The sequence below is a fragment of the Neolamprologus multifasciatus genome, chromosome 20, assembly GCF_963576455.1.
Source record: "Neolamprologus multifasciatus chromosome 20, fNeoMul1.2, whole genome shotgun sequence".
In the NCBI taxonomy this organism is placed as follows: Eukaryota; Metazoa; Chordata; class Actinopteri; order Cichliformes; family Cichlidae; genus Neolamprologus; species Neolamprologus multifasciatus.
Window position 1 is genome coordinate 23,812,941 of NC_140458.1, and position 15,997 is coordinate 23,828,937.

Below are 15,997 nucleotides of genomic sequence, written 5' to 3' on the forward strand. Positions count from 1 at the left end.
TCGGCTTTGGGCTTTTTTGTACAGGTGCTCTGTGTTGCATGACCAGTCCAGTTTATTGTTCACCCACAGCCCGAGGTACTTGTACTTGTTGACCACCTCCACCTCCTCCCCCTCTATCTGAACCAGCAGTGGACCTGCTCTGGACCTCCCAAAGTCCACAACCAGTTCCTTAGTCTTTGAGGTGTTGAGTTGCAGGTTGTTTGTGTGACTCCATGCGACAAAGTTCCTCACCAGACTTCTGTACTCCTCTTCCTGGTCATCCCAGATACACCCCATGATGGCTGTGTCGTCTGCAAACTTCTGAATGTGGCATAATTCAGAGTTGTAGCAGAAGTCAGAGGTGTACAGGGTGAAGAGAAGAGGGGACAGCACAGTTCCCTGTGGTGCTCCTGTGCTGCTGACCACAGTGTCAGACGTGATGTCCTTCAGCCTGACGTACTGTGGCCTGTCGGTGAGGTAGTCGGAGATCCAAGCCACCAGGCAGGGGTCCACCTGCATCCTGTTCAGTTTCTCCTGGAGCAGACAGGGCCGGATGGTATTAAAGGCACTGGAAAAGTCAAGAAACAGGATCCTGACCGTGCCTTTTCCCCCATCGAGGTGTGAGTGGGCTCTATGCAGGAGGTACAGGATGGCATCCTCCACTCCGACACCCGCCTTGTAGGCGAACTGTAGTGGGTCCTGGGCATGTTGTACCTGTGGTCGGAGGAGGTTGAGGAAGAGCCGCTCTAGAGTCTTCATAAGATGTGATGTCAGTGCCACCGGTCGGAAGTCATTCAGCTCATTGGGCCTACTACTTGAAAATGATTACAAACACTGATGTGAAGCTATTGGATGCCTGACAAAGGATAAATGGGGACAAAATACAACACATGGAAATAAAGACAGAGCCTTTAATGGTAAAATAATATGTTTTATCACATTATAATTAAAAATCTGAATAGTCAAATAAGTACTGTTGAAGATCACATGTTGTCTAAGGAGCTTGGAAAAGAAAGCAACTAGACTTTGAATAGTGGGTTAAAGACCCCCTTAAGTGACCATCCCCACTAGTGTTTAAATACAAGGGACTCTGCACCATTTGGTCTTAGAAGAGAAGAAGCCTCCTGAACCAGGTGAAACATAAAGGAGTCCAGTTGTTGTTTTTTTTCATGCTCTTAGACTACCATGACCTGGATGACTGAGAACCTACACTGACATTACATGAAGCTGTTTGCTGATTACATAAATTTTAGTTTTAACCTTTAGGGCCCTACATGGTCAGGCTCCCCAGTATGTCTGACCTGCTGAAACCTCATTCACCTTCCCGAGCTCTAAGGTCATCAGGTCAGAGTCTGCTAGTGGCCCCACGCACTCGATTTAAATTTTGATTTAAAAGTTGTTTTTATGTTGTTTTACATTGTTACTTCTTATATTTTCATTCTTATTAATTTTCATTCTCTGTATTGTGAAGCACTTGTATTGTGAAGCACACAGTGATTTTTATCTGTGAAGCCTGCTATATAAATACATTTTACTTTACTTTTACTTACTTACTTTACCTTTGTACATAAAAAAACAAACAAACATCCAAACTGCTAACGATAACTATCTTAGCTCTTATCTCCTCACTTTCAATTTTTGACAATTGCTTTGCTTACACTGAAGTGTTGTATGTAATATAACCATAACCATATGACAAGACACATGAACTGTTGGGCACATCAATTCATGACACAACAGAATGACAGCAGGAAACCACATACCAGTTACAATACCAGTTATTGAACATTACAGAGTAATAAAATCCTGCCTCCAATAAACAGATTATCACAGTATGTTGCCTTAATACCTAATACTCCTCTAAACCTGGCTTGTTAGGTCATGTCTTCCATCACCCTAACAATGATTATGTGTAATATGATAGAGGACTGTCATACAGGCCAGTACAGTGATCAAGAAAGGTAACAAATATGTAGTGTTGTCTCCCTCTAGTGGCAGGAAATAAAAGTCTTAAAATAGCATGTGCCAAGACCTTTTTTGTTTTTTTCCTCTTAGTCTTCATAGGATTAGTTTGCAGGTTCACTGTTTAAGTTTTTACTGTGAAAATGAGATAAATGTTGAAAAATAGTGGCATATAAAAACTAGTCCCTTTGGCTAAAATAACATCAGTTGGTTGGCGCACAGCAAGAAAAAAAAAAGGTGTGTGTGTGTGTGTGTGTGTGTGTGTGTGTGTGTGTGTGTGTGTGTGTGTGTGTGTGTGTGCAGGGGTGTTAGGCCCAGGGGCCAAGCAAGGACTAATCTGGCCCAAAGGAAAATGTGAGGGAGAACACAAATGTCGGACATTTAACTGTGTTTTATAAGTTTTGCATTTTCCTCTGCTGATAAAGACCTTCCTCACAGCTATTTAAATTATACCAAAGTAATAAATAAATGATTAAATGATAGAAATCTTCCTGTTATTTCACAACTATAGAAATTTCAGATTTTACAGTGATTAAAAGCTTTCTCTTTTTTAATTATAATGAGATATCTCTACCACATCAAGGCACAAGCAATAGAAAAAGCCTTGTTAAAGGGATACCTGAACTTTTACACGTGTATTTCCTACACTTTATGCCCCCAAAACGACTTAAAATTATCTGTGCACAAGTGCACAGATACACAAGAGCATTGGTACATTTGATTTTTAATATTCTTTTATTGTCCTCAACTCATAAACTATACTAAAACATAATGACAGCGTAACCTTTTTGTCAGTTTGTCCTCATGTAAATGTGTTCATATACATTCAAGTGGCTTCAAAGTGCTTTCTTCAAACATGACACCTGACATACAAAAAAATGAAACAATATTTGCACATTTAACAACATCCAGACCACTGCTGTGGTTGTTTTGGCTCAGCCAAACAGTTAAGGTGTGATTTACATCCATGTCTGTCCACTCATGATATACTATACATATGTAGTTAGTTATGGCTAAAAACTCACCTTTGATTACTGACTTGCATTCGTTTCATCAATGAATCAGAGTGAACATTTGTCCTAGATTAACACTGTAGGGTCTTTACCTTACAATATGACGTGCCTTGATAAAAGATTTGTTGACAGTGGTGCTATATGAATAAAACTGAACACATCTAAAGTCTTCCTGAAATTTGGCTTTATTAGAACAGGATGGATTGATGACCACAGCCCTCTCAGCACAGGGCTGACAGGACTTTTCTCCATATAGTAAATAAAACACAAAATAGATTAAGACAGAATACGATACCAAACTTAAAGATAAAAGGGCATTAACTGTTTTATCAGCTCTTGCTTTTCAAAGACAATGAGGAGCAAAGTACAGTTAGAAGTGTTTGTTCTTGTTTGTGAACAAGAATCTGTGTCCACGAATCCTGGGCAGTGACGACACTTAAACACCATCGTTCAAAATCCTCAGTGCAACCCCTTATCGAAAAGTTTGACATATTTTACAACCATTAAATGTTAGAGAAGCCTCTGAAAAAGAGGTCACAGTTACTACCTGAGCAAAAACCTCTGCTTATGCTCCCAGACCCTAAATCGCAACAAATAAGACAATAACAACAACACGAGTGATGACAAAGTGACACCGAAGGTTGGTGGAGAGCAAGCATGAAGTGAGACATTGTGTGCACACTTTCTCTTTTAAAAAAGTATAATGCTAACTCTGTTTGGAGCTGGGTAGGTATACTACTGTATATGCTGAATTTACCAAACAAGCAAAGTGAGAGTGAAGACGAGGTGAAACCAAAACAATTAGCTGAAAGAATCTAAAATGTCCTCTGGGTTGTTCAACATTTAGAACAACCCCTTAAAATGTTTAGATCACAGATTCTGTGGGTTTAAGATTTGTGATCATTTCTGTGAGGAAAACAGAAGAAAAATGTTTCCCGTGTGAGCTTGGCTGCTATTGCCGTGCGAATTGTGAAGACTGTTATTTTTAGATAAACAATCAAAGTGTCCCAGTGGAGGAAATCATAGCTGTGACATGTAAAGTTTTAAAGCTTGTCTTTATTTATTTTTAAGACTGTACACGCCACATTAAAGACCCATGTATTTTGAACATGCGTGTGCCATGTGTGTGCATTCAACCTTTGTGTTTGATAACATTCTCCCATTTCTGTTGTCGGAAATATTTATGGTAAGTCCTCATTTGAGCATGAAGCTCAGACGGACAAGGTACGGCACGTTTTTCTCTTTCCAAACACAGGATCTGGGAGGCCTCCCCGTGCACGCATGATCTGCCTCTCCCCTATACCCTGCCCCAATTTATATGTTTATATTTAGACCTGATATTAATTTCCATCACCACCATAGCTTGGAGTTATTTATTTTTAGACAGCAAGGAGCAGCTTGAAGTGAGCTGTGATATGTAAATTGTTGTGATCTATTACAGGTGTCTCAGCGCCCACACACGGGACACATGGTCTGATGTTTAGAAAGAAGAAGATGAAAAGGGTTCAGCCAGTTTGGCAGAAATCTGTGCACACGAGTGTTTATGGAAGCTAAATTTGATAACAATGTATCAGAGCTGGAGGTAATTCAAGTTTTGATATAAATATTTCTTGTCACCACACCAGACTGCAAAGCAAGTTTAGCACAGCCAAGGGTTTTCTTTCCTTTTTTGTTAGCTGGGATAAACCCCAGTCAGAGCTTCATGAAGACACAGTTTTAGCAATTTGATCCATTCTTTGCATAAAGTGGAAAAACCAAGTGCCACCTTCAGTCAAGAGCAGGGGTGGGAATTTAATTTACCCCAAAGGGAAACTGGAACTGTTGTGGAGGGGCACACCGATAAGCTAAACTCAATTCTGCTAAATATTAATTTAATCTCTTTCTGCTACCGGTAACTGTAGATGTTACAGTTTAGCAATGGAAAAGTGAAATGGGCATATTAAATGGACTGATATATATATATATATATATATATATATATATATATATACACACACACACACACACACACATACATATATATAGCACTTTACTTTTCTATCTGAGGACTCAAAGCGCTTCGCACAACTTGTCTCATTCTCTGTTCTTTCAATCTAACATGCACACCCATTCATACTCGGATGCATCCCAGAGCAACTTGACTTTAGCATCTTGCACAAACGGGAGGGATCTAACCACCAACCTTCCAATTAGCAGATGACCTGCTGTATATTTAATCATCATCCCCTAAACTATAGTGAACAAAATGCCCATTTCTACAAAATTTAAAAGACTTTATTAAAAAAAGTGCTTTTGCTATTTTGCTTGCTGTTTAATGACTTCATGTAGTTTTCCACCTTTTCCTTGTTCAGTGTGAGAAATCTAGTCTTTAACTAGATATTGAACCTGACCTTTGAAAGTCAGTTTCAATGTCTCAGGTAGAAATGCAAAGAACAGCAGACAGGTGATTGCCACAGAAAGGATTTATATATCAGGATTTGTTAAATGTATTTACTGAAAATGTTTGCTCATTTACTGCATGATGGTAGATCCAAAGAGATGACACATCTTGTGTGCGTGTCTCTTTTTATGTGCAAAGTTCGGTTGATGTTAACTGTATTATTTACACATATAAAAAGCCATGGTTTGTAACACCTGCCAATTTGTCCCATTTCAGCCAAAGTCTATTGTTAATTTAGTAATGTAGACCTGGATGTTGAAAAGACTGTGAGTTCAAAAAGTTCTGTTTACACTGTAATATTCATAGTGATTTTCCTAAATCTTGCATCAAGCATTTGCCATAAATACAATAATACTTAAAAGACATTTCCAAACAATAAAAACTCGAGTGAAATGGGAAACCTGCTCTGGAAACTAACTAAAATAAAATGGAATTAAAAAGAGAAAAGTAAAAAAAAAAAACTAATAAGAGAATACAAAACTATAATAACTTTGATATGTACTTAACTCCATTAACAGACCATTCTCTGGTGTTATCTCAACTGCAAAGTTGATTAATTGTCTGTATTGCAATTGAAGCTCTGTGTTTCTGGCTGTGCCCTCGATCCGTTTTGTTACAGGTTGTCCAGAGACGGGCACATTTTTGAAGACTTCTTTTTTTCTTAGGACATATTAGCGAGGCAGCGTCCATCAAGCCCTCATTGCTAAACTCTCCATCAGAGAGTGGCTTACTGCTTTTTGTGATTTAGTGGGAAATTACAAAGCAGGCCTTGACTGCTCCATCCCTGGGTATGTAAAGATGGGTAAACAGTTGTTCTTGTCAGATGGGCATTTGAATCTCATCAGTCAGGTTCATGTTTTTTTCTGTAAGTTGAGTCTTCTAATAGTGATTTAAATCATGATCCTTAAACGCAGCAAGCTGCTCTTCATTAAATAAATACTCAGGAGTGCATATCTTGTTAAAAACCACACATTCAGAAGAGAAACTTTTGTGGTTGTTACATTCTCTTTAACTAACCAGACCAAAACAGCACAGAACCACATCATCAACTTTTTTTATATTTACAGTTGCTTTAATTTCTGTATGATCTGTGTAATACTGAATAATATTCTTGTAGCTACAGAGCAGCAGATATGCCCATCCGACACTGCTGATCTTGATAAGCATGAAGAGGCTATGACTGAGGAGAATAGTCTTAACAGAGTCATTTAAATTAAGTCATTTAAATGATTTATGTGTATTTAATTTTAAATCATATCAAAGGATTCAGATCATGTCTTCATGATGGCTGGTAGCCTTATTTATTTGAGCCTACCAGGACGAATAACTTATATTGTGCATCACAAAGATTAATTGCAGACTAATTTGTTATAAATTGTTTTGTTTTTTTTAAATCCACTGTGGAAAAGGTGGACTGGGTTTGACAATGTCTGCAATCTGATACAACTGCAACTAGATAGTAACACAGAGACGTGTCCTTCTCCCACTGCAGCTGGACAATGTCCATGACGTGTCTGCTCAGATGTTTTTTTGTTAGTTAGTAATAATTATTTTGTTTTATTTTGTCCAGTTGCTTTCTTTTTTCAAGTTAATACAACCACGCCGTTTGATGGAAGTGAAAATGATCAACCTAGGTGACTTCAAAAACACCTTTGTGCTGAAATTTGGTACTCAGTAGTTTGTATGACCCCCACGTGCTTGTATGCGTGCCTGATATCGGGCCATTGTCCTAATGAGATGTCTCCTGGGGGATTTCCTCCTAGATCTGAATCAGGGCCTTGATAGTGTGAGATGCGACCTGGGGGTTTCAGCTGGACCAAAACATCATCTCCTAGAGGTGTTCTGTTGAATTTTAGGTAGCGTGGGGGCCAGTCAATGGTATCAATCCTTCATCCTCCAGGAACTGTCTGCATATTCTTGCCGCATGAGCCCGGGCATTGCTGTGGACCTTCTCCAGATCCTTTCACATTTGTTACATGTGCTCAAGGTGAACCTCCTCTCATCTGTGAAAATCACAGGGCACCAGTGGTGGATCTTTCAATTTTGGTATTCTGATCCTAAAGTGAAGGGGGGGAAAAAAAAGAAAACGCGAGGAGAGAAAAAAAGATGGCCTCTACTTTAAAAGCAGATGGGGATTGTCTCATTGTTGCCCTTCTAGTGCAGCTGCCGTTAATTGAATTAACAGCACAGCAACAGAAACAGATTAAAAAACCCCTCTGCTACTTAACTCAGCATATCAATATCCCAGACGTTTAATTGACTTCATCCTATACTCTGATTAAAAACTGTTTTAGCAGTATTTATTCACTAGAACAAAAATCTGTGGCAAAAAGAGCACTTTAATGCTGAGCAGTGGTGTGTGCACAAGAGAAATGACATCATTTATTATCAGGAAAATAGAGGTTTCTCTTCTAACTGTGGACCTGACTTATAACTCAGTGGGGAGAGTTTGAGAATTTCCAGCTCTGTGTCCTAACTGCGAGTGTCAAAGAAACTCATCATGAACCGGGTGTTTTCATCAGAGGGAAGCATCTTTCCTATGAAATGCAAAATGCTAACAATAGACTCTTCTCTTGTCAGGGTGTGGCTGTGAGCCATGCTGTACTGGAGGCTGACCCAGAAATTTGGAGAGCCAAAGCCCACGTTGGATCTGGACCAGTGCATGCTGAAGCGCAGTGGATGAAAGTAACAAAATGTCCCACAGGCCTGCCTCTGATTCACAGTACTCATTCTTTCCTTAATGCTGTGATTAGACCTCAGTGCTGACTGAATGCCAGCTCCTTCCTCCCTCCAGGTCTGTGTTTAGTAACTACAGCTAAGGCATTGCCAGTAAAATAAAACAGTATTGTTTCAAAAACAAGAACCTTCTGTCTTCATTCTTTTAGTATTGTAAGTAAGTAAGTATGTATCAACTCTTTATACAAGAGATCATTGTATTTCATGTAATTTAATAAGTATTATATACAGCAGTTCCTGTTAATCCCACACCTTTAATCATTGCATAGGGCCAAAATCGCAACACTAGCTGAATTTTCTTTTCTCCTAGTTTTAACTATTACTCCATCTGCTTGGAATGTGTTTAAAAAATTACCACATTTCATTATTTGTAAAGCACAAAAAACAACCTAGGGGCAGAAAAATCTAAGGTGAATTTTGCCCAACTTTATAATCAGAGACAAACATTGGTGGAGCTTCTTTTTAATGAATTACATTCTTTTTAATTATATTGAAGGCAATGGTTGACTGTGCTGAACTGTTAAGAGGAGACGACAGAGAACGGTCTGCAAGAGGCGGGGGATGGTAATGGCTTGCTTTAGAGGAAATCTGGAACCTATAAACTCGGGCAACTTCTGGGACCAGAAACGTCAGAGCGATTCGTTTCACTTGGTTGTATGGCACACCTTTGTCTCCGCCTCATCCCTTTGATCCGACCAATCAGTCAGAATTAATTTTTTTCTGTTGTCTTGTGCTCAGCTGTCCCCCAGAAAAAGAAACCTTTGGACCAATCAGTGAGTCAGATGGGTGGGCAGCTGAAAGCTTCATGCTCCCTCCGCTTTAAAAAGTCTGATTCGGTTTGCTGTTGTCTCACATGCTGCAGTGGGAGTGGGACATGAGAACATTCTAGCTTTGCTGATGCAGCGTTCTCTCACCGAGTACGGGAAGAGATTTTTAACATGTAACGTGACAGAGCTGATCCAAAACTGAACTCATTACTTACGTGTTTTGGTTTGGCATGTCTGGATATGACAACGTGAAAAGTTGGTTGGCGAAGAAGAAGAACCCAGCAGAAGATCAGAGAAACCCGTGGCTGTACTGAGGGAGTTCCCGACAGCAATCAGAAGGGAGGGAAACTGCTGTTACGGGTGAAGGAGTGGAGAGAGACATTAAAGGAAACTGGACAAAATAAGAGTGAAAGATACAGTGAAATAAAGAAGAGAGGAGATAGAAGAAGAACGTGGCCAAGCATGAGAGAGGAGGAACACTCAAATGACCATCCTGAGGGAGGGGTGGTGTCCAGCAAGGAGAACAACAAACGACCACTTTCTAACGCCTGTCCTGTTGTGGTTGCGACGGCGGGGATCACCGGGCGTAAGCGGCAGATGGGTGCCCAAATGGAGGATCACATTTCCGCAATTACACCCACCATGTCGGCAGACGACGGCAAGGTCAAGCCAGTAGATGACATTCAGAGCTACAATCCAACTGGCCCCAAAAAGCTCAAGAAGAGTCCTCAGCATCACCCGCTTTCCCTTTCTCCTGCTCCCGGTCCCAGCCCTGAAGGTCTTTCAAGCGGCCTCGAGGACCCACACGGCCAGCGGGTCATCGCCAACATCCGGGAGCGCCAGCGGACGCGATCTCTGAATGAAGCCTTTGCCTCGTTGCGCAAAATAATCCCAACGCTCCCCTCTGACAAACTGAGCAAGATCCAGACACTTAAGTTGGCGTCACGCTACATTGACTTTCTGTACCAGGTTCTGCAGAGTGATGAGATGGACACCAAGCTGGCAGGATGTAACTACCTGGCCCATGAGAGACTGAGCTATGCTTTCTCTGTCTGGAGGATGGAGGGAGCCTGGTCAACCATGTCTGCTGGTCACTAACCTTGTCTGGAAGCCTAAAAAGTACGATGCAAAGGGGCTGAGGAGATGTCCAAACTGTGTCTGCTCACTAGTGGATTCACACTACTTGACACCTCGGTTGCGATCTGGTTGCCTCAATGAAAAGACAGCGTAACACTTCATGAGAGGAAGCTTTCACATTAGCATTTGTTTGACTGGTTATGAACTTATGAGATGTAACCGTGGATTATTGTCATTCCACTTGTCTGCTTTTTCCAAAGCAGCTATCACTGCTCATGAATGCAAATGCAATGAGTTCAAGAAATGCAGCAGGGACTGCTAGCTTATTTAGGGATCGTTTTCTCTCTTTTTTTCTTTTAACATGTGTATTTTGTTTACATGAATCACAATGGAAGCTTCAACATGCATTCGCTTCATCAAGCTGATGGTTAAGGACTCGATCGTCTTTGACGCTTCATAGCAGCACAGCTAATTCTGCTGGAGCCCCCTGACCCATCAGCTCTCTCAGGTACTGAAGCATGACAGCTGGTTTCATCATCATTGCCATCACCCCTGATTTTATCACCTTAAATAAAATCAGTATTATCACTATTATCAGTAACATAATCATCACCACAGGTCTACATACAATGAGCCAATTTTTATTTAACTTTCTTTCTTTCTTGAGGTAGAAAGTGTATAAAGGTTTGTGTAATATCTATAGAGCAGAGGACTTAAAAGAAAGAAAGAACTGCGAACACCATACTGAATGTTGCAAGAGTTGTCAGGCTTTTGACTTTTCCGTAGTCTTTCAGCTCCGGGTTTTCCAACACTGACATTTAACGAATCCCTGACTACCTCTGAACCTTAGCAAAAGTTGAAAGAAAAAGAAAAGCAGCCAAGGCCGTCCGTCCCCCTGCCTTAAGTTTCTTGTCCATCCCAAAACCTAGCCCCTTTGTTTCTTTCAGTGCCAAAAAAACCTCTCCCCTTGACATTCTTTCCTCTCGTTCTGGCCCGAATTTGCTTGCGTTGCACGAAACCGCGATACAGCTAGTGAGCTGACGAGGAGGCGTAATGAAAACAAACGGTCTCGGAAAGCCATGAATCATGTGTCACCATCAAAGGGGAAGGCTGATGTGGCTCCCTGCTGGGCTCCCATAAACCACTGGTAGTGATGGAGGAGGTGAGAGCTGATTTATACACACAAATGTAGAGGTGCATACATGCAACTATGCACTTAAAAAAATACACTTTTTTCAATACATTGGCTCCACTAGGGAAATGCTATTGGAGTCCACATCATAACCAAATGATATACCTTTCTTTCTAATATTGTAGGCTTTTGTTTTGTGAGACGCAATGAACATTAAGTGTAAGGTTTACAGTTATTTCAAGACAACAGGACTGACATGCTGTTTGGCTTCAAAGCACATCCATGACAATCCATTTCTCCCCTCACTGCCAAAATACATGAAGACCGGCAAGCTATCATTAGGGCGTCCCAGGGAGGTAGCTAATGTTTCCAGCTCTTTTAAAGACTTATGGAGATGTTTACCGAGCCCCACAGTCAGCACAGTGCGGTCTCTGAAGGCTAGACTTCACTGACATGTTAGTAGACACTTGACATTTAGAAAGAATCCAGTTGTGGGCCAACAGAGAAAAAGCAACCCCTGTGCATTTCTATGTGAAATGCAAAGATTAAAAATGAGTGCATGGCCTTGCCTATTCTCTATGTTGTCATGTAATTCAAGTTGTATTCTAAATTTTCATTTATGGATCAAATTGAAACTGGAAGTGACTCATCTCTCGCTTGAGATGCCTTAGAATAACATATAGTTATATCCTGCCTTTAATGCCATTCTTACTTGGAAACAGGAATTTTGAATTATTTTTATATACGCAACATCCAATGCCGATGTGTTTAAGTGGTTACAGTAGTAATATGTCTTTCTTTGTCTGACCAGCTGCTGAATAAAGTGACTGTGATCTTTCTTTTGAATCTCTGTTCTGCTCCTTGTTCTTCTTTCTGCGTATGCACTACATACACATGTATGTCATGCTTCAGAGTAATGTGGGAAAACGAGGATCAGCTATACATACAAAGTGGCGTCATTTACGGAGAACATTTTTTGACCACTTTCCTTCTGTAGTACCTTTAAGAAGCTGATATTATAGCTGTCGCTGTAAAAGATTGTGTAGTCGAAGCCAGGCGTTCATTTCAGAGTGCATTAGCGTATCCATCTCTTGTGCACTTCTCAGACTTTAAAATCAGGCTTTGTTTTTATGAATTATTACTTGAAATGTGTACAGCGTGATGCTTTACATACTGACACAGTATGACTTCGTAAAGCATCATAAGCAGAAAACTCCTGAAAAATAAAACTATCTGCAAAACGTTCTTGAAGTTCTTATTTTCAGTGATTGGTGCACAGATTTATACTCTCACCACGCCTTCCTTGTCTCCTGTCTCTCTTGTTAAACTGTCTCCTTTCCTTTCCCTTCCTCCTGCCTCCCCCTGCTTTCTGTTTTTTAACAAGGTCTGTGTGCCTTTGCCCGGTCAGGAACACTTAATTCTTCCCAAAGGAAACATGTTAAAGTGCAATTAAGTGCTCAGGAAATATTTATAGTATGTTTAGACCTAAATAATAACTTATAGCTTTATCATCTCAGTTGTGCTGTAGAGTTACTGTTTTGCAACTTGATGATTTAACAAACACTAAATGAATAAAGCTTTTGCACCACAATGTAAGAGTATTTTATTTTCATTTTTATGATCGCAAGGGAACATACAGTATAAAACTAAGTGAAGAATTTCGGTACAAAAACCCTGAATTGCAAACTATCCAGTGATGACAAAGCTCCCAAATAAAACAAGAATAACGTGATCTTAAGACTTGTGATATCTGTCTGCTAAGATATGTAGCTCCCCAATTTACAGCTTCTGATGTGCTGTGGTTTACAGAAAAATATAAACCCAAATATTTTGACACAACATAAATACACTCACCAGCAACTTTAATCTTTAGTGTTAGCTTGTTAGCAGCCATCGTGCTGGAATTATAGACGCAAAAGTGACGATATTCAGATGCAGTGGCGGTCCTAACCTGTTTGGCGCCCCGGGCGAACACTCCCTCTGATGCCCCCCCCCCCCACACACACACACACACACATAAAACATATTAAGGATTGTACATTAACATAAAACTGTTGTCGAAGTTCACCAGAGAAACACACACACACACATGAAGAGAGGGAGAGTATGCATACGGCTACCAAACAGCCATCATAATTCGTCATACAATGAGAACAGGACAAATCAACAATTGACAATGACTAATTAATATTAAAATCTGTAACATAATGTATTGTTTGGAGTTTAGTCTGTTACTGTTGCTATTTTTACCATTTCTTCTTGGAGCAACTGTAACCCACATTATTTTCTTAGGGATTAATAAAGTATTCTGATTCTGATTCTGATTGTTTCAGGATGACCTGCCATTATCCAATGACACATCTTCTTATCTGTATCCTTTGCTCGTTTCTCCTCCTCTTCTTTTCTCTTTTTTTCTAAACTGAGCACCTGATGGCTTTGAACTTTTCTTGTCCATCTTCCATTGGTTTTAATTTTGGACTGCAGTATGAACACAAATCCCCCAACTCGAGGATCACCACAACTTAACCTAATAGACCTACACCTTAGTTCACAGATTCACTTTGTCTAGAGTGTATTTCTGGGATTTCACACAACCCAGGATTCAAATCATGAATACATAATGGGCTTGGATTTACAACATTATGAATGAAATGTGCTCTATTTGGAGGCAGCAGGTCTCCCTCCCCTTTCCACGGGTTGTGTGTGAGACATTAAATCATCAAAATATAAAATATAAATGTTAAATTGTTATTGATCCCTTTACCCCTGGTCCTAAAGTGTATATTTATTTTCTTACTCTTCTTATATTTATTGTTTGTTTACTTGCACTGCTGTAACTGGAGCCTCGTCCTCTCCTCTCTCTCTATAGTGTACTGCATGCAGCCGAGATGACAATAAAGTTTACTTTGACCTCAGCAGCGAGCAGGCGCACCGAGGGCTCTCGCGCTCACTTTTCGCGTATAGAATTTCGGAAAAACATCAGTGCAAATTATAAATCCCGTGCCGTCCCGCCCTCTCCTCCCTGTGTTGCAAGCAGCAGGCGCACTTCGCAAACGGAGGGCGCCCTTACTCCCAGCAAATGGGCGATATAAAACCGGTCGGTGCCTATGCCATTCCCAATATGTGCTGGCTGATGTTGGGGCAGCATGAGTACGAGCAATTTTTTTTTTTACCGATGCCCGTGATGCCGCCCCCCACCACGATGCCGCCCCGGGCAACTGCCCGTGTCGCCCATATCAAAAACCGCTACTGTTCAGATGAACAGATGAAGTCCTAAGTTTTAAGCTAGTGCTAGCAAGTTTGGTTAGCAATCAATTACCAACCATAACAACCATCTGAAAGGTGTGACTTGAAACTAAGTGATTTAGTATTTTTAAATGTCTCTTAAATATCAAGTGACACGTTTTCGCTGTCAGCTACGACACTACATCCTCACAGGTTAGCGACACTGACATGGTATAGCAGAGCCTGACTTATCCTCCCATTTTTCTCGCTAATGGAAACAATAAGTTACAAAACAAACAGAATGCTGTAATTTGTAATAAAGTGGCCAACACCAGTAGGCGGTAGGTGAAGTGTCTTGCCCAAGGACACAACGACCGAGACTGTGGGAGCTGGGGCTCGAACCAGCAACCTTCCGGTTACAAGACGAACTGCCAACTCTCATTATGCAATGTACTGTTTAAAAGAAAAATCTTTTTTTTGCCTTGACAACATACATTCATCTTCATTTCAAATAAGTAGTTATTTTTCACACAGAGAGCAATACCATTCTCCAGCCTCTGCTGTCCAAAACTACTCTGTACTCATCTGGAGGCACTTTGTGTGAAACCATTTTAAATAGCTCTCATGCAGGAACAAAGCAATTGTATAAAATGAAGTGAGGGAATGGAGTTATAAATAGATTAATATAGAGATATGAAAATAAACTTATATATAGACATAGGAACACAAGTTTTAACATTAATGTTTCTGGGATATAATAAACAATATAAGCATACAGGTGTCTAAGCAAACATTGTGGCATACAAAGTGAGAGAGTGCAGTGAGTCATGTTTATTCCTGTTCAATATGTGTCTGACACAAGTGGATGAATAAAAAAGTCTGACAGCAGCAGCAACAACAGGCAATGCCTTCCTGATGACTTTCTATCTGGTTACATCTTTGTCTTTGATGCCTGTATCCCAGCTTGAAGAGTCCTGGACCTTTTTTCTAGTCAGTGGGTGTGTAGGCAAACAACTCTGGCTTGTCACCCAGTTGGATTTCCTGGTAATTGTCAGGTGGCACTATGGCACTAGAATTCCACAAGTGGATGGAACACTCTAGTGTTAAAGTCAGTCTTGTATTCGTGTCTGTTTACGGTTTTGTCTGTGTCAAGCTCGTGTGTCTTAGTCTGTGTTTTAGTTTGGTGGCCTCTTGTCTCTTTCTTGTGTTGAGTCTTACTTCCATTGTCTTCTTATTCCCAATGTATCCCTGCTGTGTTACACAGCTGTCTCCAATTCCCCTAATCACCATCCTATTTATACATTTTGCCAATCTCCCGGTCTGAAGTACATTATTCTATTCGATTCTATTCTATTATATTTATACAGCACCAAACCACAACAACAGTCACCTAAAGACACTTTATGTTGCTGGTTAAAAACACAACAATAATACAAAGAAAGCCCCAACAATTTAAGTACCCCATATGAGCTAACATTTAGTGTGAGTGGGAAGGAAAAACTCCATTTGAAGAGGTAGAGACATCTGGCAGAAACAGGCTCAAGGAGAGACAGCCATCTACTGTGACTGGCTGAGGTTGATGAAAAGGAGACAGGACAACATATACACTGTGCAAGAGATACATACTAACTAATGATTAAATGCAGAGAGGTGTATAAACACAGAA

The 15,997-nt window shown here is 40.4% G+C and overlaps 1 protein-coding gene across 1 annotated transcript; it reads left to right on the forward strand.

Moving 5' to 3' along the window:
- The first annotated feature begins 8,613 nt into the window (after positions 1–8,613).
- Positions 8,614–14,335, forward strand: LOC146494959 (twist-related protein 2-like). The gene has a single exon (XM_085145305.1). The coding sequence runs from the start codon at positions 9,360–9,362 to the stop codon at positions 9,993–9,995; it is 636 nt and encodes a 211-aa protein (XP_085001431.1). The 5' UTR covers positions 8,614–9,359; the 3' UTR covers positions 9,996–14,335.
- The last annotated feature ends 1,662 nt before the right edge of the window (positions 14,336–15,997 follow it).

Coding starts and splice junctions, on each gene's coding strand:
- LOC146494959 (XM_085145305.1), top strand. CDS start 9,360: ATGAGAGAGGAGGAACACTCAAATGACCATCCTGAGGGAGGGGTGGTG.